Raw genomic sequence first — 27,977 nt, 5'->3', positions numbered from 1 at the left:
AGACTGACTTCAGGAGGCCACCAAAAGTCCCTATTGGAATCTTTTCTGCCCTTCCCTCCAAGATTAACTGAAACCTGCTAATTGTGGCAGCAGCCCTTCACATGTTCCCCTCCCCCACAGCCTCTTCCTCCTCACTCCTCCCCCTTCCATCAGAATGATAAAAGAAAGGGATTGGCCTGCCTGTCCCAGCATGGCCTCAAGCTGGGACCCCACCTCGACTTACAGTCCATCTTCCCTGAGCCCCCTATTAGATCAGACCCCCACACAGGGCCGCTTTCCTTGCGTGATGTCTTGCAACACCTCTCATCAGAGGCCTCCAAAGGCAGAGTCTCCCCCCAAGAGGAAGAAGAAGAGATACCTGCGTCATGACAAGCCCCCCTACACCTACTTGGCCATGATCGCTCTGGTAATTCAGGCAGCACCTTTCCGCAGGCTGAAGCTGGCCCAGGTGAGAGGATCCCTCATGCTGGTGGGTCATACCTATCACAGGCTCGTGCGGCCTCTACCTAGTCCACTCATCCTTGCCAGTGACTCAGGGACTCTTTTCAAGACCCTTCTTCCATAATCCTTACCACCCAACTCTGCTGCCCTGAGGCCCAGAGAGGTCTGTCTCCCTGAGAAGAGGTGCCCTGCTGCCGGCTGTAGGGGGGAAGGAGAGGGCACTGCTACCCTGGCTCACCACGCCAAACACTGCCTGCTTTCAGATCATCCGTCAGGTCCAGGCAATGTTCCCCTTCTTCAGGGACGACTACGAAGGCTGGAAGGACTCCATCCGCCACAACCTTTCCTCTAACCGGTGCTTCCGGAAGGTAGGGTGGTCTATGGTCAAACTCTGGGGGCGGTGTGGACGCGGAAACCCTGAACCTCTGGGTGGGATAGCCACACCCAAGCCAATCACTCTCTAGGTGCCCAAGGACCCTGCAAAGCCCCAGGCTAAGGGCAACTTCTGGGCGGTGGACGTGAGCCTGATCCCAGCAGAGGCGCTGCGCCTTCAGAACACTGCTCTGTGCCGGCGATGGCAGACCCGGGGCACACGCAGAGCTTTCGTCAAGGACCTGAGCCCCTACGTGCTCCACGGCCGGCCTTACCGGCCGCCCAGCCCCCCACCACCATCCAGGGACGGTTTCAGCATCCAGTCCCTGCTAGCGGACCCCGGGAAAGAATCAACATGGCCCCAGCAGCCTGCGCTAGCTGGACAGAGCAGTTCAGCTCAGGCAGGTACCAGCTCTAAGGGGGAAGAAGAGATGTGTACTGCGCCCCGTGACTCCACTGAGAAGCCTCTGTGGCCCCTCCGCTCCCTTCCTGGGCCCACAAGAATAGAGGGGGAGACTTCCCAAGGGGAAGTCATCAGGCCTTCTCTTTCCCCAGAGCAAGGCACCTGGCCAGTCCACTTACTTCAGGGTTCCCAAGATCCCATGGGGATGTCCAGCAGGGGGTGCAGAGCTTCCCTGTGGGGACAGCTACCCACTTCTTACTTGCCCATCTACACTCCCAATGTAGTGGTGCCCTTGGCCACACTACCTCCCACCTCTTGTCCCCAGTGCCCATCTTCAACCAGTCCAGCCTACTGGAGTGTAGGTTCTGAATCCCAAGGATCCCCGGACCTGCTCTGTGATCTAGATTCCCTCTTCCAGGGAGTACCACCCAACAAGAGCATCTATGATGTGTGGGCCAGCCACCCTTGGGACCTGGCTGCTCCTGCCCCCAGCTGGATGCTCTCCTGGTACAGCCTGTAATAGTTCAAGGCAGGCAGGGACTGCTTCTCCCTTCTACCCCTGGCTACCATTTTGATGGAGATCAGACCTAGGAGCATGTCCACAGTAATAGCTTTAAAACACCAGGCACGGCCTCGCTGAAACCCACAACTTTAATTGGGCTACTCCAGAAAGGGTTTTGCCTCTGCTAGACACGACAGGTCAAGCCAATCACTCTCCCACACACAGGGACAGGATCTGGAGAAGCAGTGCTCAGCCTAGAGTGGGGCATCTTCTTTTTATCCCACTCTGTCATGCCATCCATCTAGCCATCCCTCTGTCACCGCGCCTTCCTGGCTCCAGGCTGGGGGAGGGCGAGCCAAAAGTGGGTCTATTCTAAAGTCTTCCCCCCACCCCTCAGCTGCCTGGGTAGGAGGTAGCACCTTTTGGGGAAAGGGTTAGGAAATGAAATCTGGACCCTACATGATTTGGGGTGGTGGAAGCAGGGGAGAGATTAACAGTAAAGGAATTTACAAGGCTTTAATTCCAAGTCTGATATTGGGGGCAGGGTGGTGAGTTGGGAAACCACTTGGTCTGGGGTCTGGTTCCTGCAGCTCCGGATCCCCCGCTGAGGCCTGTGATAAGGGCAAATGGTGATAAGGGGAGAGCTGAGGGCCTGCGCCCAGCTGGGGGTGGAAGGGTGGAGGCAATCCTTTCTCCAAGCTCGACATTCCCTGGCCAGATCAAGAAGGCAAGGGGGAAACTGTAGGACTCTGGGGGCCAGCTAGGGCCTGAGTTGGGAAAAAAAAAAAAAAAGACGTTGACCTGGAAGATGGGGTATAGGAACTTAACTGCTGCCTCTGCCAGCAGAGGATGTTCCCATCCCAAGACCAGTCCTAAGGGCTTTGACCCAGATCTACGGAGGCAGGTCCCCTGGAGGCTCTAGAGTCAAGCCAGAACAGCAGTTGGGGCTGGGACTTGGAGGGCTGCCAGGAGATGGCGTAGGGGTGCAGGAAGTCCCAGTGAGTGGGGTATCAGTACTGAGAGAAGAAGGGGTTCCCGAGCGTGGGGCCCTATGGCGCCGGGCTGGTCCCAGTTCCACTTGACCCACTCGCTCGGCGAACTTGAGCGAGCAGATTGTCTCCCCAAGATCTTCAGTCCTCGTTGAGATCTACAAGAGACAGACACTCATACATAGCTCTGGTGGGCAGTGCCTCAGGCTTGAGCCAGCCCAGGGACCCACCTGCAGCAGCAGCACTGCGGTGGTGCCAGCGCCAAGCGCCGGCTGTAGCAGGCGTGTAAGCTGTGAGTCTCGGAAAGGTACATGCGGCCGCCGAGCTCGGAGCGCGGCCATCACTCCTCCTAGCGCCAGCAAAGAGCGGTTGATTGCCTGGGCCTCCCGCAGGCGCCGGGCACCATTGGGATCTCTCGGCAGCGGGCTGGCTACCCCCGCTTTCCACACACGCTCGGATCCTGCTAGGTCCACCAGATGCAGAGTTCCTGTCAGTTCAAATGAAACCGATGTGGATGGAGACCTCTAGCTAACTGGAAACCCAGCAGGACTTAGATTAAGCACAATCAGCGGTACCTGTGCTACCCTGGGCACGAGGTGGAGACGCTGAGCGCAAAGTCAACGTAACTAGGGCGTGGGAGCGTGAGCTGTGCTGGTTCATGACAGTAGCTGCCGTAGCTCGGTTGCTCCTCCCCAGACTCAGCATCTGGAGATATATATGTGTGTGTATCAGGTGTGGGGGGGGGTGTCTCTGCCCCCAGGTGGAAGCAGACAGGGGTCCTGAAGGAGGGCAGCCTTACCTGGTGCAGGGTTTCCAGGTTAGGGACGTCCCAGTGCGTGAGGCCAGCCACTTGAATTCCCCCCTGCCCTGCAGGTCCCTGCCTCACAACCAGGCGCTCTGGAGGCCCTGTAGCTAGGAGGTCCCTGGTAAGAAAGGGTGGGTTTGGTCTCTGGGCTTTAAATGTGGCTGCAGAACCCTGGGGCAAGGAGAAAGCCGCCCACGCATCCCTGACCTGACTGCCTCGTTGTAGATCTCCACCATGCTGAGGGTCACATGGTGGTGCCCTCCAGTCCCCATCTCCCGGAACAGCAACTGCAGTGCCCTAGGAGCTATGCCAGGGTCCTCAGGTGGGCCCTGAGGACAGCGTGCAGTTGCCACATTGGACTCTCATACAAACCCCCAAGGCTCCCCACCTCCCACCCCCAAGTGTGAACTCTAACCCACCTCCATACTGTAGGTTTTCCCAGTCCCAGTCTGACCATAAGTGAAGATGCAGACACTGTACCCCTGGAGGCAAGACAACACTGCTGGCTCTAGCTGCCTGAAGACCTAGGGACAGAAAACGGTAGAAGTGTCCTTAGCTCTTCCCTGTTTCCCTATTCAAGACCTGAAAGGGCAGTAGGTGCGATTTACAAGATGTGGGAAAAGTGTAACTCCCCTAAGAAGTAGCTCCCCTTCCTTCCTACAGCAGGTGCGCTAGGGATTAGTGGGGTAGGGACATAACAAAACCCACAGTCCGGAAGAGGATGTAGAGTCCTAGAGATCAGTTAGAAGGTCCTTCCTGGGGGCAGTGATCAAGAGCTTAGATGCCAGGGCTGGACTTCCAGATTAAAACCTGAGGCAACTAGAAGCCAAGTACTAATCATCTTTTCTACGGTTTTCCAGGTCATTCCTCTAGAGCAGCTAATGGGAATGTGTGCTGGAGAACCTGAGTAAAACTTGACAAGAAAAGAATAAACCTAAACAGGGAATGGTGGTGCACACCTTTAATCCCAACCCTCAAGAAGCAGAGGCAGGCAGATCTCTGCACTCAAAGCCAGCCTTTCTACATAACTAGTTCCAAGCCCACCAGAGATACACAGTGAGACCCTATCTAAAAAACAAAAACAACAACCAGAACGCAGCCTGATCTACAGATCTACAGAGTGAGTTCCAGGACACCTAGAGCAACAAAGAAACCCTGTCTCAAGAAAGCAAAACAAGGAGCCGGGCGGTGGTGGCGCACGCCTTTAATCCCAGCACTCGGGAGGCAGAGGCAGGCGGATCTCTGTGAGTTCGAGACCAGCCTGGTCTACAAGAGCTAGTTCCAGGACAGGCTCCAAAGCTACAGAGAAACCCTGTCTCGAAAAACCAAAAAAAAAAAAAAAAAAAAAAAAAAAAAAAAAAAAAAAAAAAAGAAAAAGAAAGCAAAACAAGGACTGGAGAGATGGCTCAGAGGTTAAGAGCATTGCCTGCTCTTCCAAAGGTCCTGAGTTCAATTCCCAGCAACCACATGGTGGCTCACAACCATCTGTAATGGGGTCTGGTGCCCTCTTCTGGCTTGCAGGCATACACACAGACAGAATATTGTATACATAATAAATAGATATTTAAAAAAAAAACAAAAACAAACTAACAAAAGGTCAAGAGGGTCTCTGTGAGTAGAGGGGGTAGTCACCAGGCAAGACTATAGGAATTCAGGCTCTGAGAAACAGAGACTGAGAGAAACATGGGGCCATGGGGCTAAAACATTCATAGTGTTGGACAGAATTGTTGTAGACACAATTAATAGCCTTGAGTACCTACTTGGCCAACTTTCATATTAGAAGTCCCTAGAGAATGAGCTGCTGTCATTTCCATGTCTTTTTCTTTTTTGAATTTTCGAGACAGGGTTTCTCTGTGTAGTTGTCCTGGAATTCACACTGTATACCAGACTGGCCTTAACTCACAGAGATCCGCTTGCCTGTGCCTCCCAAGTGCTGGGATTAAAGGTGTGCGCCAACACCGCCTGGCGTGGCTGTCATTTCTGATTGATGTCTTGATGGATGATCATATAAATGAAGTCTAGAACTGCCAGAATGAGGATGAAAAGTTCAGAACTGGGTGGTACAAAAACGAGTAATACCGGTGAGAACTTCCTGAGAGATACCTTTGGTCCAGTCTGTTAGACTGAGGACCCAGTCCAGGCTGCCCAGAGTACAATAAAAAGTGTAGGAAGCTGTGTATGGCTGCAGTTTTGGGCGCGAGATAAGGCCAGGAGATGGGAAGTCAGTCGGTGGTGGGTCTACCCCTGCCAGCCACTACAAAATACCGTTTCTGAGACGAGCGAGCAGTCTGGGTCTTCTTTGCCAGCTCTGTCCCTTACCTAATCCCTTCTCAGCTCTGAGCCTCTACCTCAGTCCCAAAAACTCCAGCAGCACAGTTTATGTGCAAATGGAGACCACGTGTGAAGCAAGTTGGGGTAGCCTGCTTTTCCACTGATGTCTGGCCAGAGAAGAGGGAAGAGTAGGATTGATTGGAGCAGGCAGTGGGGGAGAGCACTGGGGCTGGCAGCTGCCCTGCTATCACCTATGCTTCCACCTAACCTGCCTTAGGGCCACAAAGCAAGAAGTTCTGCCTTCACTGATGGGTAGAGCCTGGATCATAAGAAGGGTGTGTGAGTGAAGCCATGTCTTCGCCACTGTGGTACCCATCCACGCCTGTAGCCAGTTCTACACAAACAGTAACTCACCTTGGAGGCTCATCTTCCTCAGCGCTTAGCTGGGAAGCCACTCCTGCCTTCAAGGCCTTTCAGCGGCTCCCTTCCCTAATGGAGCCCAGCCTCCCACCTTTTAGGTACTCAGGCAGTCATGGAAGAGGAAACGGGCCTCTTTTGGACCCAGGGACTCTGAGGAAGGGTCAGAACAGATGCAAAGGTGGCTGTCACCTCCTCCTGGCTGGCATCTGGAGGAAAGACCCAGTCCAGGCGAAAACGGTGCTGGCGCCCTCGGTAGCAGGTGGTGATGGTCCCCCCTTGTCCAGGCTCCACGCTCACCAGGCTAGAAGGTATTCCTTCAGCTGGTCTCAGCCGACATAGCACACGGATATTCCCTGCATTGGGGACCACATCAGCAGATTGGTTCCTTAGCCCTGAAACGTGGAGAGCTCCTCTTCTTCCATCTTGTAGTCGTCGCTACTCCACTCCCAAAGCCAATCTTACCCTTGAGTTCCAAAAGCCGCCCTGAGCATCCAGTTGGGGGTCCCTGATGCCCCTCTGGGAGCTGAGTCCTAGCCCCTCCTGCTGACAGAGCCCCAAGGGCCCAGGATACCTGTGAGGAAAACAAGGACAGGTGCCCAGGGAATGTCAAGTGAGGTGAGGTGCTGAGAGCAGCGTGGCCAGCTGTGGCACCACACAACTTTCAGTGGATATGGGCTCGGGCTCCTGTGGGCATCATTCAGTGACTCTGAGATGGATTCTAGGAACCGCAGATAAAAATACTCATTCATTCTATCATCTATCCTTCCAGGTTTCTCAGCAACTGCCAGTTTTCACAGCCCAGACACGAGGACACAGCCAGGCAGCAGTTGCACACAGCGTTAACCCCAGCACTCAAGAGGCAGAGGCAGGCAGATCTCTGAGTGCAAGGCCAGCCTGGGCAACAGAGTGAGTTTCAGGACAGTCAAGGCAACATAGAAACCCTGTCTTGCAACCAGTACCCCCTACCCCCTAAAAAAAAGGAAAAAGAAAGAGACAACTGAGGACAGTTTGGGCCACTCAGAAATTATTCTGATCCAAGTGCCTACAGCTGACCCGCTAGTACAGACAGCTCCTGAGGGACAGAAAGGGGGAAACAATAACAGAGGCTCCCCTAGGAAGAACAGTGAACAGGCTCCTCACAGAGAAGGTACTAGGAGAGGAAAGTTTCTGACCTGGCCCTGGGCCTCACTCAGAGAGCCCTGACAACTCTTGGTAAAGGTGCTGACCAGTCCTCGGAGGTCCCCACAGCCCTGACGAAGGCTGGCCATCCGAGCCCGAAGTCCTAGAGAAGGAAAGCCATTGAGAGGAAAAGAACAGATTCCAGAGCATTCCCCAAACCATTTTCTCCTAGCCCTTACCTGCCAGCTGTCCATGAACTTGCTGCAGCTCCTGTCTGCAGTTCTGTTCTGTCTCCTGCTGGAGCTGCTGGAGGGCCCCTCGCAGGCCCTGCAGCTGCATCTCCTGGACTCCCAGCTGTCCCTCCCAACCCCACTTCAGTCACTGAGGAAACAGGCACCAGGCCCTGCCCCAGACGTCACCTCCCAGCATCACAGCACCCCTTATCCCTAGGTCCCCTAGCCCACCTGGACTCGGAGGGCTTCTGTGGTGTCTTGGGCTTCTTGAAGCTGTCCCTGCAGTTCCAACAGAGCCCCAGCCTCCTCCTATAGGAGAGTGGGAGCCAGGTGGAAGCTCTGGAAAGGGTCTCTTATAGCTCCATTTCATGGACAGAAAGGTCAGATCAAGAGTGGCAAGAAGGACGAAAGCCATGGTAGCTGACTCCATGCAGAGCTCCCTGTCCCAGTCTCTCTGTTTTCCTAAGGTTACTCAAAGAGACCAAGAATGGAGTGGGGGGTGTCTTTTATGAGCATCAGCCTCACTGATGCAGCTACCCTACAAAGACTGTCCCGGAGTTTCTCCGTAGCTGGAGATGGCCCCCCCTACTAAAGCACACACAAAGTCCTGAGGAGGTTTAAGTACTGCGGCTGGATACCAGGCGTACAGGAACCTGGACTGCAGACACTACACAGCCAAACAGCGGAGTACCTGTGGAGCTCTGGAGAGGGGGCCAGGGCCCCAGTGCAGCAGGAGCTCCCGAGTAAGGCTCAAACTCTGTTTCAAGGCTTCATTCTCCAGTGTGAGATGCTGAACTCTTTTCTCTGAATCTGTCGCCCCCTAACAGAGAGGGATGCCATCAGGATGCACCTGGCATTCCCTTGACTTCCCAGTCTGTCTCCTGAGCCCACCCCAATAGCCTCACCACTCCCAGGCGCAGCCTGCTCAGCTCTTCTTCCTGCTGCTCCAGCTGCTGTCTCAGCTCTTCCAGCTGCGGAGGAGTCAGGGACAGGATGCCATTCCTTTTTGGTTCTCGCACCCACCCAGTCCCCACTGCTCCTGATTCTCTTACCTGTCCAAGAATAAGCTGTTCCAGCCGCTGCCAAGCTCTCTGTTCCTCCTCCAGCTGGGGAGGCTGCGGTTCCTGGGTTTCATCCCCTGGTACCTCATCCAGGATGGGAGTGGACTCAGAGGAGCTTTCTTCTTGTAACAGGGACCCTAAGGAACCACAGTGAGGCCAGTTACAAGTACAGAAATGTCTGACATAGAGAACAGAGCCAATTCTGATAGACCCAGCTCCCTCCACAAACAGTGGTACCCTTTACAAACCATCTCGAGTGGAAGACTGCACTGGGCAGGCTGACTGTGTCCCCTGGAGTAGGGCCTGCCTCCCCCTGGGGCTCCGTGTCCATGCCAGAAGGGCCAAGAGCTGACTTGTCACTGTCAACAGCGGGGGGACCTCACCAGGCTGTGCAGGAAGTAAGAATCAGTAGGAGTTGGGGATGTGAGAAGCACAGAGGCTGGGGAAAGGCTGGAGCCAGAGTGCTCACCTTGCCCGGGTCAGGAGGCGTCCCGCAGCTCTCTTCTGCCCCCAACTGGAGGGAAAGGAACTCAGCAAGGCGCATAAGTGCCTCTTCCAGAGACACCTCAGGTGCTCCACCCTCGGCTCCTTTCTGACCATCCTCAGATTTGGAGCAGCCTTCGAGGCCAAGTAGTGGAAGGAAGAGGCATTCCATAACACTAGTTGGAGGCTAGTCTTCCTCCCTCAGTACCCCAACTTCAGGGCTCCCTTAATACCCTTCCCCAGCAGCTCCTCTGCATGCACCTACCCGCCAGGCTGTTCAGCTCGGTCCAGAGCTCTGATGTGAACTGATCGGGGCGGCGACGACCCCTAGGTTTACCACTGCTTCTCTGGGAAGATAGTATGGGGTGTCAGTGAGGGTGCTGGCAGCATGTGGGGCTTTCCCTTCTGATATGGGCCAAGGGGTTTGGGCTGAGGTCTATGACCCCAACACCTAGAGAAAAAAACTGGTCTAGGTACAGCCCTATTTCCCAGCGCCGTCGCCTAAGGACAGAAGCTGCACAGGTCGGCCACGACCAGATCTCAGGATGATGGTGGTAACCAACCGCGATGCAGGCCCACTCCGCTCACCTGGGTGGGGTCGCTGGGGTCCGCGGCCGCCGCGGCCCCGCCATCCCTGCGAAAAAGACTGTAGAAGATGTAGATGAGCAGAGAGTAAAAGGCGTACATGGGGGCGCGGGGCGGCAAAGAGCACCGCTTCGCGCCGCCCCGCGTCCCCGCACCAGGACTCCGCACCCGCCCGCCGCAGTGCCCATGCGCATGCTCGCGGCGGCCGCCCCCACGGACGATCTTCCGCGGGCGGAGGGCGCACACTGACGGGCGACCGCGGGGAACGGCAAAATCTCTCCTTAAGGCCCTGTCAAGCGTTTTTCAATCCCTATTTTGCAAAATAGTGGGCGCACAGAGGTCTAACGGCTGTCTAGCCTCTTTTGGGAATCCTGGCCCGCACTGCGTGGAGACCCCCCCACCAAGGTACGCGCGCACGCTGGCAACAGCTTTCAGTGCCCAGGTGTACAACCTCTCCTCCTCCGGTAGCCCAGCCCAGATCCCACCCCTCCCCCGGAGCCCGACCCAGTCCCGCCCAGACCTCCCCCTCGAGCTTCACCTCGCTCCGCCCACAGCCAAGCAACCCTCCTTCGAAGCCTCACCCTGCCCCGCCTCGCGGCTCCGCCTAGACCCCTCGAAGCGCCACCTCTCTTCTCTCAATCCGAACCTACTTTTCGGAAATCCCGCCTACATCCCCGCCTCGGATCCAGGATCCTTCACCGACCCGGTGCACGAGCAAACCTGTCCTGAAGCTGATGCGCACACCTTAACGCCCCGCACTCAGGAGGCAGAGGCAGGCGGATCTCTGTGAGTCGGAGGCCAGCCTGGTCTCTACAGCTAGTTCCAGGACTGCTAGGGCTACACAGAGAGACCCTGTGTAGAACACAAACCTGTAGTGAACATCTTCTGGTAGTGACCTCCACCCTCCCAGCCCCACCCCTCCAGAACCTCCCTCGGCCTTCCGTAGGCCCCGCTCCGCCGCTCTAGCCGGAGCTCCTCTCGTTGGTGTAGGTAAGCCGGCTGCTCGGGTCAGCACCGCGGGAGGGCGGGCTAGGAGGCGGGGCTGACTGTTGTGGGCAGGTTCCGGCCACCCGCTCGGTGTCGCTAGGTGCAGCCCGCTGTCTCGGGCTGGCCTGTGCTGCCGCTCCTTCCCTGCCTGGACCTGGAAGACCGTTTCTCTCCAAGCGCTAAGGACTCGGTCCCGGCCACAGCACGGGACTGCGCGTCTTGCTGTTCCGAGTTCCTCGCTTGGGCGCCAGGATTCCACTCCCCTTCCCCTTCCCCAGTAAATTAGTCTTTCTTCCCCGCAGGTGAGTCCAGTGACCTCAGAGCTCCAAGAAGTTTGGGGCTGAATCTATCCTGATGTCTACTCATAGGTCTCTGGAGCTTGAGATTCCTGAAGATCTGCAATAAGGACTCCAAGTCGCCAGCCTCTGTGCTTTCTTCTCTCCAAATCTGAAGCCCTCTTTCCTACCTCCTCAAACTCACTGCTGTTCAAGGTGCCATGGTCTCCAAATCCAGGAGCGAGTGGAGTACCATCCTGTCCCACCTGGTGCTGGCAGCGGTGTCTCTGCACGCAGCGGTGAGCTCTGTACAGGTGAATAGTCTTATTTTCCCAAACTATGTAGAAAGATCCCTGCACTAAAAGAGGGTGGTGGGAGACATATATGAGCCTCGGTCTCCTTGACAGCCTCAAACTCTTTCCTTTTTAGAAGGGTGGCTCCTGGCTCCTTAACATGTCTGTCTTCCCCGTGTCAACAGTCCAGTCGAGGAGCTGCTGCTGGCTTCCTGCTGCAGACCTTCGCTGCTATCACGATGTTGGCCCCGGGGCTGAGCACACATGAAGACTGTCTCGCTGGAGCTTGGGTTGCCACAGTCATCGGTCTGCCTCTTCTGGCCTTCGATTTTCACTGGGTGAATGGGGACCGCTCATCTGCCAATCTGCTTCTGGGAGGAGGCATGGTGTTGGCAGTGGCTGGTGACCACCTTGGACCTGAAGGGTGCTCTGTGGCTGGGCAGGCGGTACTGCTGGTGGTGGCAGTGACCATCCTTATCGTAGCTGTTTTCACCACCAACACTTACGGGATGTGGGGGGGTGCCATGCTGGGCGTGGCAGGTCTCTTGAGCCGTCTGGAAGTGGACAGGCTGCTGTTGCAGCCAAAGGAGGATGTTTGTCGTTGGGCCCTGGCTGCAGGCAGTTGGGCCTATTGCCGGGCCCTGCACACACAGCGTCTGCAGTGGGAGTGACCATGGGGCTGACAGCAAGGCAGGGCTTCTGTTCCAGGTACTGCTTCCCCTCCTACATCTAGAGCCTCTCCCTTAGGGGCAGGCTTGCTTCCCTCTTGAAGGGAGCCTGCTGTACATTCACTAATTGGGCAGAGCTTGGGTGCTAGCCCTTCTCTGGTCATGCATGTGTGGAAGCGTACCTAAACCAGAATGCAACAAGTCTTCAGCACACTTGGGGCCCAATTCTGGGAGGAACACGGTTGTGAGTCGGAGGCCAGATTTCCAATAAACCTTAGGAATGTACAGGAGAATGGAATCTTCTTATTCTTGAGCTAGCTTCCTAAGGCCTCTAGGGTATCAGCTGATTTCCCTAAGTAAAGAAGGGGTGATGTGCTTTAACTAATAGAAGGCATTATTCATCTTGGCATTCTGGCAGACCTGCCAAGAGAACCGCAGTGTGCTGGGCATGGTGGTGCAGGCCTTTAATTCCAGTTGGGAGGCAGAGACAACCGCATCTCTGTGAGTTCTGGGCCAGACTGGCCTCCAGAAGTTGAGTTCCAGAATGGCCGGTGTTACATACAGTGAGACCCTGTATCCAAAAAAGAAAGAAAGAAAGGAAGAAATAAAGAAAGAAAGAAAGAAAGAAAGAAAGAAAGAAAGTCCATGCTGAAAAGACACGCAGTTTTTGGGTGTTGGTTTCCTGGTACATGATAGATTTGCATATATCCTTGGTGGACCTGGCAGGTGGCCCTCTGGGGCAGTGACCTTCACATGCTGGTGGCTGCCACAGTGAAGGGCAGAAGCGGGCTGTACGTCAGCGATTCCCGGGAACTGCACATCCTTTCTGTAGACTGATTTGCTTACTACCTGTTTGCCACCCTCTTGTCTGTACAAGCCATGTCTTAGAACTTAAGAATCTCACTTTCCTCTATGGACACGTCTTCAGCCTCCCGATCCCGGGGCTGGGCCGAGGGGTGGGTTAGAGTGTACTCAGTCCTTCGCTGTTCCGGTACTTGGTGTCCTGTCGACGTTTATCCCGTCGCGCAAGAGGGGTCGTCAGTGGGTTTTTCCAGTTCGTGGCCTTCCACTCTAGGCAGCTAGGCCAGAGCCTGGCGCACGGAAGCCCGAATTTCGGTGGACAATGGCACAGGCACACCCCGACATAGGAGTCTAGGGGCGCTTTGCACTCTCAAGGAGTAAAAGTCTCGCTGTTTTTCCCGACCCCAGAGCGAGTTGTACCTTTCCAGGGACGCACCCCACCCCCAGCCCCGTCACCCCCTCGCCCCTCCAGCCTCCTGGACCCCACCTCCTTCTGTTCACCTTCTACAGTGGGCGGGCCCTCCGGCTTTCTCGCTCGTCCATTGGCGGTGGCCACCTCATCGTCTAGCCCCTCGCGGCGCTACCATTGGTTTGAGCTGAGCACACGTGACCAGGAGGACGAGGGGGCGGTGGCGTGGGGGGGGGTCCGCAGCGAAAACAAAGATGGCGGCCGCGCCGGGGTTGGTGGCCGGGACGGCTGCGGGCCGACGCGCGGGCCAGGCCCACTGAGGCAGCGGCGCAGCGGGCAGGTTGCAGGGTCGCCGCGGCAGCGAGAAGCCGTCAGGGGCGCGCGGCGACCCTAACTTCCAGCCGGCGAGCGCGCCGGCACCCGCCCGCCGGGCCGGCCGGACGCGATGTCCGGCGCCGAGGAGGCCGGCGGGGGTGGCCCGGCTGCGGGGCCCGCGGGTGCCGTGCCGGCCGGGGTCGGGGTAGGGGCCGGGCCTGGGGCTGCCGCGGGGCCGGCTGCGGCGGCTCTGGGCGAGGCGGCGGGGCCCGGGCTCCCGGACGAGGCGGGCCTGGCTGGCGCTCGGCAGCTGCAAGAGGCGGCCGGCGACCCTGACGCGCCGCCCAAGAAGCGGCTGCGGGCGGCCGAGGCGGCCGAGGCGGCGGCGGCGGCGGTGGCAGCAGGCAGCGGGAAGCTGGAGGAGCGGCTGTACTCGGTGCTGTGTTGCACCGTGTGCCTGGACCTGCCCAAGGCTTCCGTGTACCAGGTAGGGCCGCCGGCCCGGCACGGCGCCGCGTCGCCTGGAGGCCTGGGGCCGGTGGCCGGGAACCCTTTCCTACCCAGACATCCACCTAACAGGCCCGTGAAGCCCCGCTCCCGTCTCGAGGCTCCTGCCTTTTCTTGCTCTGAATCTCATTTTCCGTGTTCTACGGTCCCCTTTACTTCCCCGTCTGAATTTCTGCTCTCCTCCTTAGATTCCTTGTCTGCACCTTCTGCTTCCTCCAGGGTGTCCCCCTTGACATATTCCAGCTCCCATTCAGCTGACCTCGAAGAGAGCTGTGAACAGGTGCCCGCCCGCCATTCCTACTCCTCATCAACACTGCCCCTCACTTCTAGAGCCCCTGGAGGAAGAAGCTGCTTAAGTGGAGATAGGGCTACAATTCTAGCAGCCACACCCCCCCAAAATCCTTCCATGCCTGTACTACTAAAGTATATATACCTCCTTTTCTGCCCAGTGAAGCCCTGTGTCCTTCTGAAGAACTGGAGGAAGGAAGGGCCTCTCATCCCTTCCCAGTCCTAACATAGGTGAAGCCACCTGCTTTTTTGGTACTTTCTCCTGCCACAACCTGGCCAGTTTTCCTACTCAGGCCCATCTCACCCATGCCAAACTGGCCTCCAAGGTTGTCCTTGCATAGAAACTTTGTCCCCACCTTTCCCATCTGAAGACCCAGTGCACCAGTAGGACTCAGGGTACTATTGTCTGTGGGCCGCAAGTAAAAGAGCAGGCCTCTGGTTCAGTGAGAAGTGTCTGCCTACCTTCCCCTGGTCTCTTTGCCCCTCACTTCCCGGCCTCTGTCAGCTTTCTTTGTACTTACAGTAGCGGAAAGTGGCTGGTGAGGCCTGTTTCCCTGCTTTGCTTTAGAGAGCCCCTGGCAGAGAGCCAGCATAGGTCTAGTCTGTGTAGCTATTTTCCTACCTTTTGGATCTCTATGTTCCTGCCTTGGCCTGTGGTTGTTGGTGTGTGTGTTGGGGGGATTCCAGTGACCTGAACGGACACTCACCCTCCTAGGTGTTATGCCTTTCCCACAGCTGCCGATTCTAGCACCAGTATTTACCTTTCGTGTTAGGAGCCATCAGAACCTGCTCACAACCTTTTTTTCTTGTCTTGGCTTCTTGGTCCTTCTTAGGGAAAGAGCTCTTCCCTACCTAGGAGTGAGTGAGAGTCCAGAAAGACGAGCCAGTGGAAGGGAGTCCCAAGGATCTCAGGGGTTTCTTGGTTGTTCCTGGCGTGGTGATAGACCACATGATATTGGCTCCTGGTCTACACAGAGATCCACCGTGGTGCTTCTGCCCAGAGTAACTAATGAGACTAGCTGGTTCAAACCAGTCTGCACTGTGCTAGGGATTGCTCTGGCTTGGGCCGCTGAGGAAGTGTAATAGAGTGGTCTGAGTGGAGGGACTGCCTTCTCAGGCACCGTCCCAGACTGAAGGTAGGTGCCCTTGGTGACCCGGAGGAGCTGTGGGCATTGACATTGATCTCTAGGCTCTGCCACTAGCCCCCTTCACATCTCCTTTCTGCATAGGTAAATAACCTAGCACAAAGACGTTTCCCTGTCACCTGCAAAGGCTGGGAGAATGTTCTAGAATATGGGATCTTGGAAGAGCCTTGGGGCAAATGTTGGAACTTTGCCTGCACACAAATATGAAAATGGGAGTGCAGCGAGGGGAAGGAAGGAAGTTTCCTAGCATCTTAGAGTGTTGCCAGAGTCTCCTACCAGTGCAGTACAGCTCTGGAGGGTCCTATTGCTGTCCCCACCAAGGTGCCAGGCAGGCCTCTTCAGGGTTCTTCCCTAGTCTTCTCAGGATTTAAGCACAGGTGTCAGTATCCCTGGCCAGGATCCACTGCTGGTCACCACCTCCTCCTGAGCTCAGCTCTTCTGTTTTCTGCTAGCCTTCTTATCTAACCCGTGTTGATGGGCTGTCCATCTCTTTAGACCAGTTTCCACCTTCAGCTTTCGCTGGCAACATTTGCCTGACCTCAGCAGAACACATGGCTCCAGGTGGCCCCATTCGTGCTGTGCATCCTCGGAGCTGACTCAGATGCTCTGCTGGAGTGGAAAGTGGGTAACCACGCTATGCCAGGCATTGGACTGTGGGGAAAACTCCATGGGCCGCTGAAGTTGGCTGGGTGTGTGGTAACTTGAGAGTGCATTATCCATATGCCACCTGTGCTGCCAGGGAAGCACTGGGAAGTGGGCAAGAGCAGGATATGTATGTGGGCTCATCCACCTCACCTAGTCCTAGGATAGCCTTAGAACCTGCAGGGCTGAGTCCCATGGCCCATACTCATACGCTGACATATCACAGACTAGAAAATTTGCTCAGGTTGTCTAACCAAGGCTGTCCACCAAGTAGCTCTTATCCGTGGGGCCTGTGTCAAGTCCTGCAGCAAGTACAACAGGTGCATGCTTTGATGTTCTCTGTGTGGGTGTTAGGTATATCTTGGACAACTGGCCTAGCAAGATGTGTAGCCACCTTCCTGAGTCTAGGGTGGGCCCCCTCCCAAAGTCAGGCAGGCATTATGGCAGGTGCCTGGTAGGTGGCATGAAGGCTGGAGGGAAACCCACATAAGAACTTGTGGCTAGTCGAACCTGGGCAGATGGACAGGCCGTTTGTGCTGGCTCCCTGTTCTAGATGTACTCATGAGGCCAGAGGGCAATGTAACCAGTCAGTAGCTACACATTGTAAGTGCCTTGTCTGTAGGAGTCCGAGCCTGAGAAGTTGCAGCTGTAGCCTGTGCCCTGACCTACTTCCCCTAGCTTTCCCGCTACAGCCCTTCACATACAGCCCAGAATGGACTTTTGTCAGATAGACCCAGCCTTGACCCATTCATTCCTTGGGTATCATCAACCAGGCTCAGCCTCTTTGCGCTGCATCTGGCAAAGATACTGCTCCTTCTTCCCACCCTTTAAAAACCTTTGAGTTCAGGGATCACTGAAGTGGGCCTCTGACATAGAACATAGTGAGTCCAGCTCTATCTGATAGGGGCCCAGACACTTTCTGTGACCAGGAACCTGTTTCATTGTTCCACTGTTCTACATGTTTTCCACTTGAGCTGCCCTCTCCACGTCCCTACCTGCCTCTTTGCTTCTTCTTTGGCCTGACTGTAACAAAACCCATCTTGGGCCCTCTGTTCTCCCTTTGACAAGGATTCCCTTCCTTTCCTATTCTGCCCCAGAGGATGGTTGATATATTCTGCTTTTGCCTTTGCCTCTGAGTATGTGAGACTGAATATCTGGTTGAGAAAAAGTCCAGAGAACATTTGTCCCACCTCTGCCCAGGCCCCCTTCTGAGATTGATTGGTGTCTGGGGCTATCACACACATGGCCTGGCATCCCCTGGCACTGGCAATGATGATCCTTCCTTCACCCTCTTCCTCCTTTATTTTTAATGGGCATGAGTGTTTTGCCCACATGTGTGTATATGCACCATGTATGTGCCTGGTGCCTACAGAGTTCAGAACAATGCTTCAGATCCTCTGAAACAGGACTTATGGATGATTGTGAGCCATAGCAGGTGCTGTTAATTGCTGAGCCAATTCTCTGGCCCCTGATTAGTTCTTTGAGGCAGGAATAGGTCTGCTTAGGATCCAAGGAAGAACTGTAGGCTTTTTGTTTTGGATTTTGGGGTGTGTGTGTGTATTTGTGTTGATAGTTTATTTTGAGTTACTTTTAAATCTAAGTGGTGTTCATTTCTGAGTAAAAGCTATACTTCACTAGAACCCAGCTGAATCATGAATATGGCTAACCTAGAATTTCAACTCTAGCCTCAGCAGAATGGTCTTGTCACACTGGCTGTGTACCCATGGACAAGGAGCCCGTTCTGATCAGGCCCATGCTTGGCTATGGAAGTTCAAGAAACTGGGTCAATCCTCAAGGTGCCACTAGCCCTGATTCCATACCTGCATCCAAGACACCATGGAAGACTCTAGAGAAAAAGAGTCTCCAGGTGGCTGGCTGAGCAGCACTTTGGTATTAGTGCATTTGGGTACCAGTAACTTACATCAAGTGTCTGTGAGTCCATGATGCCCTGAGCAGGAGGGTAGGTTGTTCATAGGGGTCTGGGTACCATCATAATATTTTGGGCCCCCTGTGTTTGTGAGGACTATGTTCTAGGCTTGAAAGAGACTGACTGACCACAAGGAACTTGTAACCAACTATAAGTTGTAGAGAACCCATGTTTTTTTGTTTTTTGTTTTTTTTTGTTTTCTTTTTTTTTTTTTTTCTTTTTTTTTTTTTTTTTTTTTTTGGTTTTTCGAGACAGGGTTTCTCTGTGGCTTTGGAGCCTGTCCTGGAGCTAGCTCTTGTAGACCAGGCTGGTCTCGAACTCACAGAGATCCGCCTGCCTCTGCCTCCCGAGTGCTAGGATTAAAGGCGTGCGCCACCACCGCCCGGCCTAGAGAACCCATTTATAAGACCTGCTTATGGCTCAGGGGCAGGGCTTCTCTGTGAGCATAGCTATTCCACCTATCTCCTATCACCCAAAGGAGAGCCCAGCCCTGGGTGTAGATGCACAGTCTGAGCACATGTGAATTGCCTGCATGTCAGTAGATGGAAGGGCTGGGTGCTGGCCTGCAAGTATAGGAGCAGCAAATGACCGTTTCTGGACAATTTAAAGGAGCCTAGGACCTCGGCCCCATGGAGACGGAGCTCTCTAGGCTTTGACATGGATAACCAGCAGAGGTGGCATTTGTTCTGAGACTGCTGTAATCTGAGTGTCAAGCTTTGCTACAACACATTGCCTCTCCTACCTCATCCTGTGCCCAGGAAGAAACTGAGACCAACAGAGAGAAGATGATAAGTCCAGGATCATGCTGTTGGTGACCTATAGGATGAGGGCAGAGCTCAAAGTGAGCGCCAAGTCAATATCTGTCACTAGAGGGCCTGGAAAGACCTACAGTGTTTTCTCTCTTGGGTATGAGTCCAGAGTTTGCCTGGTTAATAGTGGGATGACAGCCTGGCCCGGCCATTGCAGGAGCAGTTTTTGGAGGTGTCTAGGCACTGAAACTGCCACTATGGAGTCATCTGTGGCCAAGATTCTGCATAGGCAGTGGGCACAAGTTAGGGGATAGGCACAATCTCTCCCGCTACGGCTAAATGTGGCTGCCCTGGACCTATATTTGAAGTTAGGTCTTGCTCAGGAAGTTACAGGAAGGTGCTAGACTTGTGCATTGTTTATGTACAGCTTACCTAGACACCATCCCTTAGATGGCTGTTGAGGGGCTCTAAGAGGGTATGCCTGCCTTGAACCTTGGTTGGGCCAGTATGCCAGAGAACATCTTGGGACTTGTTATGCCACTCAGAGCCCAACTGTCAGGGCTGTGGCACCTCACTTTTCCCAGACCTTGCAAACTTCCCCAGTGTTCCAGAGGGACCCAGAGGAAAGCAGGGTAGGTACGACTTTCCTGTGGTATGGAGTTGATTTGAGTCTGGAATTCCCAGGAGAATAGGCCAGACCTAGCCCATGCTTAGGTGGCTTCCACGGTTGGGGGCAGGAGTGATACTGAAGAGCAGTGATAGGATTGGCAGCCTCACCCTCTCATTGGGGGCCCAGCGCTCCCTCCAAGTCTGCTTGGGCTGAGATTGAGAGCAGCTGTCCACTGCATGATTTAGAAACCTTGAGAGGAGCAGGCTGCAGCCAGGAAAAATGCTGTTGCCCCTCTGCTCAGGCTGGTAAACCCTAAAAGTGACTGTAGACCTGAGCCCAGAAGCCCAGAGCTTCCTCTAAGTTCGGGCAGCTTCTTGCCAGAAAGTGACTCAAGCTGTGCACATGGATTGGTGGGGCTGCAAGGTCCTTGGGTATCTTAGTGCCAGTGTCTTGCTGGGTGAACTCCTTTTATTTTTAAGAGAGGGTCTTATGTAGCCCAGGCTGGCCCAGAAGTCATTTTGTATTCCAATCTTACCTCAGACAGTCATGCCTCTGCCTCTGCCTCTGCCTCCTGAGTTCTGAGCTTATACCACTCCCAGTTCTGGGTAGAGTTCTTGGAGGATGCTATGTGGTCGAACCTCGCTTCTATGGGGGCGTCCTGAGATTGCCTCTCTGAAATAGATGAGCATTTAATTTTGTGTTGTATTTGCTCCTGCTTTCCAGAAGGAACAATAGTCACTGTCCCAGGAAGTCCCCAGGAAGATGGGGTATAAGAGGACTGTGACTTGGGCCCTTGGTCAGTGCCTGTCACGTCTATACCGAGCTCCAGACCTGGAGTGGGCACAGCAGATTGGTTGTTCCATCTCCACTTTAGATAGCCCACATTCTGGCTGGCCCCTGCCACATCCTCTTCATCCAGGCCCAGATCAGCCAGGCTACTCTCTTCACAGTTGCATGTTTTAATTTTTCAGTCAAACTTATGTTTGTCTATAGATATATATGGTGTCCCTGTGGGCATGGGTTCTGCATCAGACTTCTGTCACCATCAGTCTTTAGCATGTAGGTTCCATCAGACAGCTTGTTGACGCGATAAGATAGTAGCTAAGGTTTATTAAGCATGACAGTTGTGCAGATGGAGCCTCCTGGCGTGGTCAGGCAGTAACTACTTATGTCTCTTTCCTAATGCACACTACACTGTACAGAGCAGCCGCAGCATGGTAGGCCTGATATATTATTTGTTTCTCTCTCTCTCTCTCTCTCTCTCTCTCTCTCTCTCTCTCTCTCTCCCTCTCTCTCTCCCTCTCTCTCTTTTTCTCTCTCGCTCTCTCCCCCGTGTTCTCTCTCTCTCTCTCTCTCTCTCTGTCTCTGTCTCTCTCTCTCTCGTTTTTGTTTTTCAAGACAGGGCTTCTCTGTGTAGACCTGGCTGTCCTGAAACTCCCTCTATAGACCACACCGGCCTTAAACTCACAGAGATCTGCCTACCTTTGCCTCCCGAGTGCTAGGATTAAAGGTGTGCACCACCATACCCAGCTATTGGTCTCCCCTTTAACACTGAGTCCCTCATGGTGTGAGAGGGCTCTCTCATAGTGGAAGCCCACCCTGGTATAGGGTTCTCGACCCATCCAGTATTTTTTGTTTCTGGAATTTTCTTTTTTCAATACTGAAGATTGAACCCAGGACCTCAAGCTTGCTAGGTAGGCCTTCTATCAATGAGCCACATGTCCAACCCGACCCACCCAGTATTTTTTGTGGTACCAAATGATACCCGGTGTATATTAACTCTGTAAGAGACCCAGGTTCTAACAGTCTTTGTCTATGTAAGCAAGGACCTCCAGCTGATCCCGTTTATATCAGCTCAACTCAGTACCAGGTCCCACCTAACTTCAACCTGAGCCAACTTAGCCTCCTGCCTGCCATAGGCTTTGTGCCATTGGCTCTGGAGCAACCCCAGTAGGTAGTCACCCTCCCTGGGTGCTAGCAACTGCTGGTTCTCACCTGTGTTATCAGCAAGGGCTGCTTATGGAGAGGCCAGGGTTGATCTCAACCTGAGCCACTCCTAGTCCCCACATGAACAGCCTTTTGGAAGCCAAGGGAAACATGCCTGCCTCAGCAGCAACCATGACCCCCATGAACAGCTGCTTGCTAGGTATCCCTGCCAGGTCAAGCAAAAAAACAGGCTTTTAGGGGAAAACTGGAAAAGCCAGGTTCCAAGCCCAGATGTGGTCAAGTCAGTTTCCATCCAGGCCTGCTTTAGATGTAGCCAGGACCCTCATGACATGTTAAGGACCTGCTCTTGACAAAACCAGAGTTAGCTCTATCTTGGCATGACCCTCCAAGCAGCTCTCAGTGTTTGTTAGATACCAGCAAGACTTGGGAACCAGTGGGTCCTCTCTACTCTCCTCACCTAAAATCCCTCAGGACATCTGCTCTGGCTGCGCCAACAGGTGTGGGTGGGCACGTGTGTGTGCAAGGATCCACAGGACTGTGAGCTTCACCTCCCTTTCCTTCTCCGCAGTGTACTAACGGTCACTTGATGTGCGCTGGCTGTTTTATCCACCTACTAGCAGATGCCCGGCTGAAGGAGGAGCAGGCCACATGTCCCAACTGTCGTTGTGAGATCAGTAAGAGCCTCTGCTGCCGGAACCTGGCCGTGGAGAAAGCTGTGAGCGAACTGCCTTCAGAGTGTGGCTTCTGTCTGCGTCAGTTCCCTCGCTCCCTCCTAGAGAGGCATCAGAAAGAGGAATGCCAGGACAGGTAACCATGGTGAAGGTGGGGCCTTGTGATCACACATGTGGGCCCTGGGGACCACATATACAGCCCAGAAATAACCCTGTAGGCCTAGGTGGTGAGAGCATGCCTTTGCATAGAAGATAGTTAGGGTCTACACTAGTTGCTCTCTGGATAAGATGGTGATCCTCTAGAATTCTCTGTAGCTATTGGCTAGGCCCTTAGAAAGTCCAATGCAGCAGGATCAGTTTGAAAGCTCTGGAAAGTTTGAGTGAGACTCTTTTGTTTGGCAACCCAGTCCCAGCACATAGAAACAACCACTTGCCTGGCAAGGCCCTGGCACCAAGAGCTTTCCTAGAATGAGGCTATGTGGAGTCTAGTATCATGGTCAGCAGCTACTCACCTCTAGGCAGAGAGACATCAGTACTAGGCACAGGAGGCATGTTGGCTAAAAGCTGTAGAGCTTCTCTCTCCTTCAGTTTCCCTACCTCTTTCACATACATACCTACGTGTGGTCTGAGTGGCTGCGCTCAAAATTCATTGTGTCTTACAAGGAAGGGCTTGTGGTTGGGCAGAAGTAGCCTATGAAATACTTCTGGGCACAGCTATTTGCCCCAGCCGCAGAGATGACCACTGTTCTCAACTCCTTCCAGGGTGACACAGTGCAAGTACAAGCGTATTGGCTGCCCGTGGCATGGCCCTTTCCATGAGCTGACAGTGCATGAAGCTGCATGTGCTCACCCAACCAAGACAGGCAATGAGTTGATGGAGATCCTAGATGAGATGGATCAGAGCCACCGCAAGGAGATGCAACTCTACAACAGCATCTTCAGCCTGCTCAGCTTTGAGAAGATTGGCTACACAGGTGAGGCACCCCACATTCCCCTGCATGCCACACAGGTACTGTTTGGGGCTAGAGGCTCCAGGGAGGCAGTAGGCTTTGGTCAGTGGGCACAGGCTGCGCCGATGGCCAGGCTCTGGGCAAGCTACAGATGGGCAGGAAGATGTCTTGGGGAAGAAGATAGGTTGGAGATTCAGCAGAAGGAGGGATGCACCTGCATGGCTCTTACAGAGGTCCTTCCCACCTGTCCTCCCTGCCTCTGCCCACCACCCCGGCAAGATGACCCCCCTCCACTGTATGGGGATCCACAGATTTGGGGTGTTGGGTCTAATTAGAAAATTGGGTATGTTTTGGGCAGTCTGGGAGCTTGGGGGCCTTACCTTTGGAGCACAGAGCAAGAGGAGCATTCCATCAAGTCAGGTCCTGTCTACAGATGTTCACTGAAGGCCACATGGCCTCCTAAGACTGGCAAGAAGCTTGGACAGGGCTCCAGAACAAGCTGAGGGTCTCAGCTCAAACTGTAGAACTGGGAATGGATGCCTACATATGAGTAGACTGGACTGGGCCTATGCTCACTGGATCTCATGGCTCCCAGGCATCTGCCACCAACTTTGAACATGTCGGGGAGCAGGAGCCAGACCACAACTTGTACCAGAGAACAAGAAGCACCTGCTGATACTGGGGCAACTCGGGGAAACTTCATTCCCTCTGCTGCTCAGCCTACGGCAGGTGGCCAGCTCAGAGCACCCAGGGCAGTCCTGGACAGTCAGTCATGCCATGCTGCCTAGACTAGCCCAAACAGGCCTGAGATGCAAAGGGCCCAGGGGCCTGCATCAGCAGAAAACCGGCTCTTGGTTAAGAGTAGCCTTGACTGATCTCATGGCCTGTGGGGTCTGGGTGGGCCAGGCCATGTGGCTTCAGCAGAGGCTGGGTGGGAAGACCTGTCCCCAAAAGAAGGACTGGCTGCCTAAGAGCCCATACATCCACAGCAGGACGTGCCAGCCACAGGACTGCAAAGGCAGGTCTGCCTGCTAAGCGACAGCCCTACAGACAGCTGGGCAGAATCCACAGTGCAACATCAAGGACTTGGCACTCCCCTTGGGCAGGACCAGATACCATCTGCTCACCTGCCGGCTTTTCTGGCAGCTTTGTATCAGAACCAATAAAGTGCACTTGTTCTCAGAACTGTATCCTGTCTGTGTGTCTGCTTACCCCGCCCCTTCGGGGACAGGGGACTGAGGGTAAGGAGGGTGGCTCTATGGGTTGGCCACTCCTGGGCCACATGGCCTAATGTCCCACAGCCTCAGGACTCTCCAGCTAACTGGTGTTAATTCTGTTTGTAGTTGTTCCCCCAAATGTGCACTTCCATTTGCCATAATTCCGTTTGACTTACCTTGTGACAAGTAGAACACGCTATCTGGGTAAGTTGCCTTCCTCCCTGGCTGAGCCTGTCCTTGGCCTGTTGGGGAAGGCGCCACCCCCTGGCCCTCCCCAGCACTAACAGTTGGCTGTCTGGCCCTGTCTGTCTCCACAGAAGTTCAGTTCCGGCCTTATCGCACTGATGACTTCATCACACGCCTGTACTATGAAACACCACGGTTCACAGTACTGAACCAGACATGGGTCCTGAAGGCTCGTGTGAATGACTCGGAGCGCAACCCCAACCTGTCGTGCAAGCGCACACTTTCCTTCCAGCTACTCCTCAAGAGCAAGGTCACAGCGCCCCTGGAGTGTTCTTTTCTTCTGCTCAAGGGCCCATATGATGATGTGAGGATCAGTCCTGTCATCTACCACTTTGTCTTCACCAACGAGAGCAACGAGACGGACTATGTGCCGCTGCCCATCATCGACTCTGTGGAGTGCAACAAGCTGCTGGCTGCCAAGAACATTAACCTGCGGCTCTTCCTGTTCCAAATACAGAAGTAGGCTGGGCCCAGGACACCCGAGGAGCAGAGGGCTGCAGTCCAGTAGTGCTGTCCCACCCCTCCCTGGCTTGGCAGCAGCTTCACACAACTATTTGATCATTTTAGCAAAGGAGGAGAACAAACAAAATCAAACACTGAGAAAGTCTGCATGCGTGTGCAATGGGGTCCCCGCCTCTGGCTCACCTTCCTCCCCTTTGCCTCCCACCTCCTGCAGGCAGCCAGAGGCTGGGCTGACCACAGTGGAAACAGTACTCTGGGCTCCTCAGGCACAGGTGGTGAGGAGGGCAAGAAGCCAACCACCCTTACCCCAGCTCCCATCCTCTCATTGAGGTGGCACGGTGGTTCTCTGGCCAGGCTCAGTGGCCCTGGCTGACTTCAGACAGCATATTTGATTGCAATTAAAAAGGCAGCCTTGTTTCCTATTTTCTGTTTTGTTGGAGGGGAAGGTGTGGCCGTGAATGGACCTCATGGGAGATTTGGTTTGGCCCCGTGGTCAGAACCTGTTCTGTCCCTGATACTGCACCTATGTGTGCACCCCAGGAGAGACTTAAGAGACACTGCCTCCCCCACAGTCTTATCAGAGGTTGGGACTAAAGCCTGGCCAGTGAGCCAGAGGGTTGGGCTTCCCCAGCTGCCACTCAGAGGAAGCAGGACTTGGCTAGTAGGGCTCAGCAAATGTTTTCGGAATGCAGGGTGAAATTCTGTCTCTTCGAGGAAAAAAATGAAACTCTACAGGCTCTTTAAGTGATGTGATTTTAGCGAGAAATAACCCATTCACTTAACTCAGCATAGAGGGCCAGGTGTCCTCAGGATGCCAAGGAGGCAGCCATTGTCTGTGAGACCTGCATTTAATGGTGGCAGGGGCACCGCAGAACCAAGGCAGAGCAGCATGGTTTATCGCCTAGGCAAGGTTGGCCTTCCCCTTGCTGGGCCATTCACAGATTCTCTGAGTTGTGGTTGTAAGCAGGACAAGTATTAGGGCCTCACAGAATATGAAGCAGTCATGCTTGATAGGTCTAGGCCCCGGTCCTCTCTTCCTTGGGTTCCTCAGAGATACTGAGAAAGGTAGGACTTGCCTCCTGTCTTTGCTTAGGAGATGAGGCTCTTCTATCATAGCTTTTTGTTGCTTTAATACCAAAGAACTGGTTTCCTCTGCCCTAACCAGACCTCCACATGCCTCAAAGTAGTTCCCACCATCCCATGCAAACTGCCTGGGCCTGAACTGTCCTGTACCTTCCAAGTTAAGGGACAGGGTAGTCTTGGCCGTGTGGGTGCAAGTACTAATGTTCCACCCACCCTGACCTTCAAGAGGGCAAAGAGCTGAGAAATGAAGAGAAGGAACTGTGACATGGGGTATAGGTCCCATCTGTTTTCCTGAATACGGCCAGTGTGGCCCTTCCTGCCTTCTCATAAGCTGAGAGGTTTTCAGCACCTTGTTTGGCTTACTGCATGGGGCTTGTGGGAGTTCTCTTCTGCAAACATGACCAGGCTGGGAGGGGTAAGAAGGCCAATATTTGGCTTCTGCCTACTATGAAGGACCCCATGCCAGATTCCAGCACATCCATGGGAGCAAATACAGCTCCTTGATTTTCTCTGCCTTTAGGGGCAGTCTCTCAAGTGTGCTCACCTATCAGGCATAGAGGATCTTTGGAAAACAGAGGGGGCCCCTCTAGAAGTCCCTCTAGATTCTAAGGTGTTAGTATTAAAAGGCAGGGCAAGGCCAGCTTGCCCTAGTAACCTGTGTCTAGATGTGTGAGAGAAGGCAGCCTGAAGGTCTCCTGGGGAGAAACAGGATAGGAGGTTTATTCCCCCATGGGCACAAGCCAGCAGGGACACTGGGCATGAGAGTGAAGCTGGGCTGGCAGAGGCTCAGAGACAACAGAGCTCTGGGTATCTGTGGAGATGAAAGGCATACCCCAAGGCACAGGTAGGGCTGGGGCCATGCCCAGCTGAGATCCACCTAGGGGTGTGGGTGTCCAAGAGTCCCCAGGAGGACTACAGCAGCCTCCTGGTGACATGCTCCGTGTGGCTGCTACACTCTGACTGTCATGTGCGGCAGTTGAGCCTTCTAGAGGTACCAGACATGGAAAAGACTAGTATGTCTCTTGACTCTGCTAGGGACTGGCATACAGACCCTCAGCATCGTCACTATGGGCTCTTGGTGGGGGGGCACCAGATCTGCAGGCTTGTGTCCAGAATCTTGTTATCTTGCTGTCCTAACCTGGCTCTTTTTCTGTTGTCTCTGAGGATGGGAGAGGGGTTCAGCCTCAGTAGGTGTTGGGGAGGCTGCCAGAGGGGGTTGCATAGGCCAAGCCAGGCCTCCCCCCTCTGCCTGTCTCATCCACTTCCTGTGAGCACCATGTCCCTCAGTTTGCCCAAAGTGAGACATTTACAAAACAATAATTTTCTAAAGAGCAGAGCAAAAAGTGCTTTTATGATTGTTGGAAATGACTTACATGTCAGTTCTGCGGTTTGCATTTTCTTTGAGTATTTTCTGTATGTACCTGTAGTTAAAAAAATAATTCCAAACCATGTTTTGTCTGTGTTTCCTTACCAGAAGACAGCCTCAGGGTGGGGCTTCCTGTGCTCTGCTAGCCTGCCTTGCTCATCAGCCTGTACCCCATCCCCAGGCCTCCAGTCCTGTGACGCACCTGGATAGAGAAGTTGGATTGTCTCTAAAGGGAGACTGACTCCACAAAGTTGTCTCTGACTTACACATGTGCCTTGGCATGTGTGCCCCCCAAATAATAATAATAGTTTTTTTAAAGATGCTTGTAAAATACAGCCTTCCAGGGCAATGTACAGTCTGAGAAAACTTTCCCACAATACAGCATACAGTAGAGCAGCTGGATCTCAACAGGCTCCTATTTCATGAATCCTAGGGCTGGACAGAAAGCCATTTGTGTTCTTCGCGACAGCCTTGGGGCCTGCTCCATGTCTTAAGCCTCTTGATTCTATCCCTTCCTCCCACTCCACCCTTCTTTCACAGTATTCCTCACCAGCCTGCCTGCTAGGCAGTAGACTTCATTTTAGAGGCATGCTTTGAATGGGAAAAGGGCTGACGTCTGTAGCTGTTCTGACATCCTGAGACCCATCACGACCTAGTCTAACAGCTGCCCTTCAGGAGGTCTACCTGTGTCCGATTTTCCTTTTCACCGGGCACAACTCCGGAAGAAAGATCTCA

The 27,977-nt window shown here is 54.1% G+C and overlaps 3 protein-coding genes across 12 annotated transcripts; 2 read left to right on the top strand and 1 right to left on the bottom strand.

The window, feature by feature from the left end:
• The first annotated feature begins 171 nt into the window (after positions 1-171).
• Foxh1 (forkhead box H1) lies at positions 172-2,222 on the top strand. Its single transcript, XM_038342417.1, has 3 exons — positions 172-448; positions 705-809; positions 906-2,222. Exons 1-3 carry the CDS (start codon positions 191-193, stop codon positions 1,734-1,736), a joined length of 1,194 nt encoding a protein of 397 aa, XP_038198345.1. The 5' UTR covers positions 172-190; the 3' UTR covers positions 1,737-2,222.
• Positions 1,850-11,001, bottom strand: Kifc2 (kinesin family member C2). Of its 2 annotated transcripts, XM_038342407.2 has the most exons (19): positions 10,554-11,001; positions 9,688-9,745; positions 9,365-9,446; positions 9,086-9,234; positions 8,865-9,003; positions 8,608-8,753; positions 8,461-8,526; positions 8,247-8,375; positions 7,787-7,864; positions 7,562-7,676; positions 7,376-7,485; positions 6,666-6,774; positions 6,393-6,556; positions 3,932-4,036; positions 3,720-3,841; positions 3,507-3,630; positions 3,283-3,412; positions 2,938-3,194; positions 1,850-2,865 (listed from the first exon to the last, which is right to left on the bottom strand). In XM_038342407.2, exons 4-19 carry the CDS (start codon positions 9,158-9,160, stop codon positions 2,611-2,613), a joined length of 2,124 nt encoding a protein of 707 aa, XP_038198335.1. In that variant the 5' UTR covers positions 9,161-9,234; positions 9,365-9,446; positions 9,688-9,745; positions 10,554-11,001; the 3' UTR covers positions 1,850-2,610. The 2 variants fall into 2 exon arrangements, with proteins under 2 accessions (XP_038198335.1, XP_038198334.1); XM_038342406.1 differs by lacking the exon at positions 10,554-11,001 and having other exon boundaries at positions 9,688-10,164.
• Positions 10,307-25,215, top strand: Cyhr1 (cysteine and histidine rich 1). 9 transcript variants are annotated; one of them, XM_038342416.2, is made up of 4 exons: positions 10,736-11,260; positions 21,816-22,054; positions 22,681-22,892; positions 24,403-25,215. In XM_038342416.2, exons 1-4 carry the CDS (start codon positions 11,168-11,170, stop codon positions 24,792-24,794), a joined length of 936 nt encoding a protein of 311 aa, XP_038198344.1. In that variant the 5' UTR covers positions 10,736-11,167; the 3' UTR covers positions 24,795-25,215. The 9 variants fall into 9 exon arrangements, with proteins under 9 accessions (XP_038198341.1, XP_038198339.1, XP_038198338.1 ...); XM_038342408.1 differs by lacking the exon at positions 10,736-11,260 and adding an exon at positions 13,563-13,919; XM_038342409.1 differs by lacking the exons at positions 10,736-11,260; positions 24,403-25,215 and adding exons at positions 13,563-13,919; positions 23,858-24,190.
• Positions 25,216-27,977: the final 2,762 nt, after the last annotated feature.

Source organism: Arvicola amphibius, chromosome 9 (genome assembly GCF_903992535.2).
Source record: "Arvicola amphibius chromosome 9, mArvAmp1.2, whole genome shotgun sequence".
NCBI lineage: Eukaryota > Metazoa > Chordata > Mammalia > Rodentia > Cricetidae > Arvicola > Arvicola amphibius.
This window is presented reverse-complemented; position numbering and strand designations above follow the sequence as displayed.

Excerpts from the sequence above, each read along its gene's own strand:
- Cyhr1 (XM_038342408.1), top strand. The coding sequence starts at position 13,563 with ATGTCCGGCGCCGAGGAGGCCGGCGGGGGTGGCCCGGCTGCGGGGCCC. Across the intron at positions 13,920-21,815 it reads CCAAGGCTTCCGTGTACCAG|TGTACTAACGGTCACTTGAT; the intron begins GTAGGGCCGCCG and ends CCTTCTCCGCAG. Across the intron at positions 22,055-22,680 it reads AAAGAGGAATGCCAGGACAG|GGTGACACAGTGCAAGTACA; the intron begins GTAACCATGGTG and ends AACTCCTTCCAG.
- Kifc2 (XM_038342406.1), bottom strand. The coding sequence starts at position 9,786 with ATGTACGCCTTTTACTCTCTGCTCATCTACATCTTCTACAGTCTTTTT. Across the intron at positions 8,376-8,460 it reads GCAGGCTGCGCCTGGGAGTG|GGGGCGACAGATTCAGAGAA; the intron begins GTGAGGCTATTG and ends CCTCTCTGTTAG. Across the intron at positions 7,486-7,561 it reads AGTTCATGGACAGCTGGCAG|GACTTCGGGCTCGGATGGCC; the intron begins GTAAGGGCTAGG and ends TTCCTTCTCTAG.
- Foxh1 (XM_038342417.1), top strand. The coding sequence starts at position 191 with ATGGCCTCAAGCTGGGACCCCACCTCGACTTACAGTCCATCTTCCCTG. Across the intron at positions 449-704 it reads GCAGGCTGAAGCTGGCCCAG|ATCATCCGTCAGGTCCAGGC; the intron begins GTGAGAGGATCC and ends GCCTGCTTTCAG. Across the intron at positions 810-905 it reads CTAACCGGTGCTTCCGGAAG|GTGCCCAAGGACCCTGCAAA; the intron begins GTAGGGTGGTCT and ends ATCACTCTCTAG.